General features: G+C 33.5%; 1 protein-coding gene across 1 annotated transcript; it reads right to left on the reverse strand.

Annotated features, from left to right (window-relative positions):
* Positions 1-5,060: 5,060 nt before the first annotated feature.
* LOC149176275 (ethylene-responsive transcription factor ERF015-like) lies at positions 5,061-5,594 on the reverse strand. The gene has a single exon (XM_089423073.1). It carries the CDS (start codon positions 5,592-5,594, stop codon positions 5,061-5,063), a length of 534 nt encoding a protein of 177 aa, XP_089279199.1.
* Between the last annotated feature and the right edge of the window lie 1,770 nt (positions 5,595-7,364).

The following is a 7,364-nucleotide window of genomic DNA, read 5'->3' on the forward strand; positions in this document are numbered from 1 at the left end:
ATATATAAAAATGTATAAGCTAATGATATAAATTATTATTAAAAATATAATATTTAATATCTCAACTTGCTTTGAAATGTATGGCGTTTTTTGAATATGGTATGAGTTAATATTATGTATTGATTTAAAAAAAATTAACAGTAATAAATTATAAATTTGATTATAAATAATTTTAAATAAAATAAAAATATTTTAATATCATAGAATTATTGATATATAAAAATGTATAATTTAAATTTATAAATTACTATTAAAAGTATAATATCTATAATGTTGAGATATAATGGTTAATTATTATTTTTTAATATAATGGTTAATCACTATTTTTAAAGTAAAAATCCTTTATTTGCTTTATAATTTTATTGGGAAGTTAGAAAATTTCAAACTAAATAATTTCAATTTTTAAAATTATTTATATTGTAATAAATATCTTGAAATCAAAGTTTAATATAATTATATATTAAATGTTATTAAAACACAAAAAATTATAAATCAAGTTAATACTACCATACATATTTTAAAATTTTTGAATTCAGTTTTTTGTGATTTATATTGATTTAAAAACAAAAATTTTCGATAGAAATCACAAAAGACATTTTTTAACGATGAGTTTCAAATTATTGATTATGTTAAAATTATAATTTAATATAAATATGTACAAGATAATAAAAAATTAATATTATAATACATATTTTAAAATTATAATTTAATATAAATATATACAAAACAATATAATATAACACCGAAATTCACAATAATATCACAATATATAATAATAAATACTAAAAATAACAATTAGAATTTTTCTATTTATATATTGAAAAAAATATAATAAGAAAATTAAAATAAAATTTATATTAATTATAATTTATATTAAGAAAAATGTTTTTTTTGTTAAGTTTGGTAGGTCCTTATTTTTCTATTAATTTTAATCAGCAAGTTATAATGAGTTTTGAGATTTGTTAGGTGGCCTCAACTTGCCGTAGGGGAAACCAAGTCTATTGGCCACCTAACAACATGGTAAGCCATCCAAAAATGAAACATTTTGAGTCTTTCTCTCCAGGCTACATATGATTGTATATCCATATCTATCCATCTATCTCCCTTCCAACTAACATAATTGTAATTACAATTTAAAGTAAATGTTATCAACATCAAAATCTATTAAACAAGAGACATCATTTCACTGATTTGCTTCTTCTGCCAAGGAAAAATCAACTGGAACTGGGAATTTTGCATTCGACCCCAATATTTCATCTGCTGACAATATGCATGACATATGATTTTCAATTTGCTGGAGGCACCCATCTTGCTTCTGCATCTGAAACACGAGTTTCTAAAATTCCTTTTTGTAATCTGAGAATGTCTGCACTACAACAGCCATTCAAATCCATTTGTTCCAGGACCTTGCCTAGGATTCCCGTCATCGACCAGTAGAGGAAAAGAGTGTGTTTGAATTGGGTGACTCAGTCGCGGGTGTGGTTGGGATCTGGCAATAAGACCCGTCAGTCATCCACTTCGATATCTATAGAATTTGCTTGTCGATTTAGGTCGCCCCCCCACTTCTCTATCAGCTATGGGATTTCCGCATCTATATCTTCATGATAGGCTTCCATTTCTTCATTAATAATATTCACATGCGGTTTGCGACCTCTCGGCTTGCCCCTTGGATTGCTACATTCCCCTTCCTCTTGCTTACCCTTGTTTTTCTGGACTCTTCCTTGGTCACACGGGGTTGGGCTGCGAGAGCTTAGCGATGTACGAACCATCGTGTCCCACCTCCCGCAATGTGTTCTGTGGTGGTGGATACCCTTCGTAGGAGTGCGCCACCAACTTTCAGAATTCCCTAGACTTGTTTTGAATGACTTACCTGTACAAAGATCACCCAACATACATAAAACCTGAAAGAACACCTCACCATCCATTCAAGGTTCATTACAAATTTTTATACAATTTCTAGAAACGACATAAGTCAATTCAGACTTAGGATTGCGATTATCAGGCGCCTACCCCCATAAATTGCTCCTTGCATGAGTGCGACTCGAGGGATTAACCTCCCCATGCTGACAGGAGGTTGTCGCCACTACTATGTCTCCATGCACCCAATTACCATGCTCTCCCTTAGCCCCATTTCCCTCAAACTTCCAACACCCATCATGCAGAGGTTTTATTCTAACTACCCAGTTCTTTGTCGGGTGAGCATCGCTCAGTTGCAAAGCTGAGGCCACCGTTTTACCGAGCCAGTTCATCTTTATGCTTACAACAGCTCGCCAGTCCCCCTAGCATCAACCTCTACCCAAGGCCATTTAGACAGAAGCCTAGAAGGTCTCATGCATGAAATTCCCCCGCCTACCTACCCTCCCTACAAATCCTCCCAATTTTCAAGGTTAGCAAGATCCCCCAATGGGACAACCATATGCTAAATAGAAAGGAAATGGTGGCACCTCTAGGCCAATTTCCAATGCAGACCCCTCAACTCGGTGCAAAACGAGACAGTGCAGGACTCAAACTCACAGAACCCCACTAAATGATGCCCTCCCAGTCCAGACAAATCCCGTAAACTTCCAGCATTGGGAACAGGAAAATGGGGTAGACTACATACCAGTTCACCCTCGCAGTGGTTGGCCGAGTTCGTCCCTGGTCCGTCCACCCACCGTCGCTTCAATCTCCTTGCAGACTCCAAGTATATACCCACAAGCAGTCCTTCAACACCTCAAAGTGATAATGGAGATGAATACACCTCTTGTAGCCACCCTCATGCATATTACTTCTCCATCTGCCTGATGTGACCCTTCCAGCCTTGCCACGCATGTAGAAGGTGGTGGGTTGAACTTTCGAGGCCTTCACCATTAAATTCGTTGATTGCGTCAAGATCCTCGTATGCACCTCAATCAGAGATATATTAAGAAAAATATTAGAAATATATGTATTTATTATATTTATATTTTAAAAAATATTATAATAAAATTTATATTAATTAAAATTTTATATTAAGAATATATATATATATATATATATATATATATATATATTTCCTAATAAATATTGTAACTATATATGGTAGTTATAAAAAACATATTATATTTTTCCTAATATCTTATTTCATTGGATGCAAAGGTATATTATGTTTTTCTTAGTATTTTCCTTGACATCTATTTTCATTTTCACTCTCATATAAAAAAAATTATAAAGATAAAAAAGGTATTGATATTTAATTTTGAAACATTTCTTAATATTTACTTTCATTTTTCTTAAAAAAAAAAATTTAATTATATGTAGATTATTTACACAATTATTTTTTCTAATTTTAATATGCACTCCTATACTTGCTTAAAAATATATATATATTCCCAACATCTCAAACTTCATCATCACTTCACCCTCACTCCCTAACATCTCAACATCACCCTCACTCCCACATATGTTTGTGTGAATATGTTCAGCTCATTCAAACCCTCCTCTTATATAAAGGTGGCAGGGTTGAGAACACATATTAATGACATATTTTTTTAATATCTTTTCCCATCCTTTCTCAACTATTACAAAGAACACCCAAAACATTTGGACATATAACACACTTTTATCTTCATCTTTATTACAAGTCCTAAAATACTTGCATATGGTACAAATGAAACAAATTTATATATTTTTCAATTATTATTTTAATAATATAAAAATAAAAATATAAACAAAAAATATTATAAATAATGTTTTATTAAAAATAATTAAAAAAATAAATGGTTAAAGTGTTTGAAATTATAATTTATATTGTTGGTATTCTTTTTAGGTTGTGGTTCACAGGCATTGCCTGGTGGCCTATAGACTTACAGACTACCAGATTGGGTGGTGGCCTATAGACTTACAAACTACTGGATTGCGTGGTGGCTTATAAACTTACAGACCATGGGCACTGGGCTTATAGACATTAGGTGGCCCACGGGAACAGGGTGGTCGTTACATCCACGGGAAAATCTAGGGCGTTGAGGAGAATTGACCCCGAGAACTCGGACGGGAACGAGAAAATTCACGGGAAAATCTGTGGTCATTACATTCATGGGAAAATCTAGGGCGTTAAGGAGAATTGACCGCGAGAACTGGGACGAGAACTGGGTGGTCGTTACAACCATGGGAAAATTCATGAGAAAATCTGTGATCATTACATTCACGAAAAAATTTAGAGTGTTGAAGAGAATTAACCATGTGACCTCCTGATCAAAGAGGCACTTAACAACTAGAATTCAACCACTTAAATTAACCCTTGAAATTTTTATATTGTTAATATTATAATAATAAATATTTCTCTTTTAAATTTACAATTATTTTACTAACATATTTATATTAAACTACGAAAATCTCATCAATATTAAAATCATAATTTCACACTATAGGAAAGAACCGATATAATGACCCTATCTTATACCTTATTCCATATATATCTCACAAACGAATTTTAAAAACCTATTTGACTTGGATCTCGAGTGTGTTCCTCACTGCACTTATTCCATATTTATCTCAGAAATGAATTTTAAAAACCTATTTAACTTGAATCTCGAGTGTGTTCTTCACTATGCTGACCGTATCTTCCGGTGTAACCAGTTCATTCTACCCTAGGACCAAAGTTGTTACTTAGCAGTTCTTGTATAAACGGAGGTAGGACGTGTTTTCATGGTTGAAATTTCATTCCTTCGACGTAATAGTTTGTAGGCATTCAAGGGCGTAATCAGGTTACTTTATTTTATATAATATACCAATTATTAGTATAGTTTAATTAATATATTTCATTATATTTAAATATATAATTTAATGTTAAATGATATTGTAATTCTTAATTATTTGAAATTTATTTTTAAATATATTAATAGATTTAACACTTTTAAATTTTATGAATTGCATCTTTTCAAACTTACAATTATAAAAAATGTCGACGATATAGCTATATACACGTACTGAAAACTGGAAACCTCCTTCCTAGAATGTTTAAAATGTACATATCCCAATATCTAAAGTGAGAAAACGATTTTGACAATTGAGTCGATTTTCCCTGTAATGATTCAAATGTGTCAAAAGTTCCAGAAATATGTGGGGTCAAAGAAGATGTATTCGTCTTGTTGCTCCTCCTCCCAACTTGGAATGAACTCCCACAATGACGCCTCCTCAATCGACGGGATTTTCTCCAAATTCAGGCCGCCATTCTCCTCAAACGGAGACTCCCACAACCCCAAGTCCAGCGCATTCGAGATCTGCCCACTGTCACATGCCCACTCCATTTCAAAATCGGAAGACGGTCCTGAAGGCGACGCCGGCTTCTCAATCACCTTTGTGATATTCTGCAGAGAGGGCAAAGTTGAAGGGATTACTTCCAGGGAATATTTGGCCGCAGCAACCTGAATTTGCGCACGGGAAAGTGAAGACGCGGACGGAATGGCAGGCACGGAATCGGGAAAGTTGAATTTAACGTTGGACCCTTTCAGGCAATACACTCCGGCGTCATAAGCACGGGCGGCCTGCTCGGCGATTTTGTATAACCCCAGCCATATCTTCTCTCTGTTTTTGGGCATCCGGATTTCAGACACCCAACTTCCCCATTTTCGCATTCGGATTCCCTTAAATTTGCGGCAATTTTGTCCGCAATCTTCGTCTGATAGAGACAGTGAAAGGTACTTTCGGGAGGCTTTATCCATAACTCGCGACGCAGTGCCAACGCTGTGCGGATGCAGGGTAAACAACGAGTCACAATGTAGTGGATATGTTGCAGTTTGTTTACGCTAGCTTAGAGATTGTTAATTGCTGCACTGAAACTCTCAAACCAAATGAAGATGAAATGTCTTGCGGATTTAAGATGTGGAAGTGAATACTTATATGTGTGGTCGAAGCGCGTATTGAGTCCACACTTCACCTTAGTTCATTACGGAGTATCTACTTTTGATCCGGATGTACCATGGCAAGTTGTTTATAATCAAATTATATAATTTGAGTGGGTTGAATGGTTAAGAATGTGTTTTTTAAGAGTTCATAGATTTAAAATTAGAAGGGGTAGAGTATGTATGTTTTTTTAGACTTAGTAATTATATCTTTGTGCGGAGGTGGGTTCCTTGTCCCACAAACAAGATTGTCTAATATACAAATATACAAATTTGGTGTATGGCTTGACCTCCACTTTAAAATTGGAAAATAATGGGTCCCTTGTGTCATAAACAACAAATTTTATACACTAATTTAATATCTAACTTCACCTTAACATTTAGATAATAATAATAATAAAATATTGTCAAGTAATAATTAAAAAATTAACGTATCTCATGTGAATGGTACAATTTTAAAATATTTTAAAAAATTATTAGATAAAAATGAATGAAGTAATTCATGTCTATTAAATGTATTTACAAATATTTTAAAATATACAATCCAATTATGCTCGAGTTAATCTAAACAGCATCTCACTCAGAAATCATCGATCAAATGGTAAACTTGAATCTGGTTAAATAAATTATCGGAATTAAATGAACAGTGCATCCTGAAAAATCATTGATGTCAGTTTGAATTAAATAGAAATTTGTGGTTTACAGTGGCTTTTACAAATATTTTAAAATGTACAATCCAATTATGCTCGAGTTAATCTAAACAGCATCTCATTCAGAAATCATCGATCAAATGGTAAACTTGAATCTGGTTAAATAAATTATCGGAATTAAATGAACAGTGCATCCTGAAAAATCATTGATGTCAGTTTGAATTAAATAGAAATTTGTGGTTTACAGTGGCTTTCATGCTTGCTGAATGACACATGTATTTACTAATTCTAATAAACAATCTCAACGGACCACCGAAACCTAATCGTTTTGAATTGGAGCGCATTTTAAAAGAGATTCTAAGCCAAGATTTTCAAGACATTGGGACGTTACTTTAATTAAATAGAAATTTGTGGTTTAAGTGGCTTTCATGCTTACTGAATGACACTTACCTGTATCTAGTAATTCTAATAAACAATCTCAACGGACCACCGAAACCTAATCGTTTTGAATTGGAGCGCATTTTAAAAGAGATTCTAAGCCAAGATTTTCAAAATATTGGGACATTGGTGGGGCCTGACTCCGTTGTTGACAATTATGGGTGCCTTAACATTGACAACTTACTTCATAAACATAGCCTTAACATTGACAATTTACTTAATAAACAAATGGTAGTTACACACAGATGACATCAGCAACATGCAAGATGTGTTTTGCATTAATGAAAATGACTCGTCCGTTGCCCATCAAGAATTATCATATTCCATATTGATATTGATTCCACTCGTGAGAAACGTTTGACACAATGAACTCTATGGGTACTCCACCCAGCAATCATGTGTTGTATTTGATGCA

This window comes from Pinus tabuliformis, chromosome 4_1 (assembly GCF_031772625.1).
Source record: "Pinus tabuliformis cultivar Carrire ecotype Pingquan chromosome 4_1, CPIR1, whole genome shotgun sequence".
In the NCBI taxonomy this organism is placed as follows: domain Eukaryota; kingdom Viridiplantae; phylum Streptophyta; class Pinopsida; order Pinales; family Pinaceae; genus Pinus; species Pinus tabuliformis.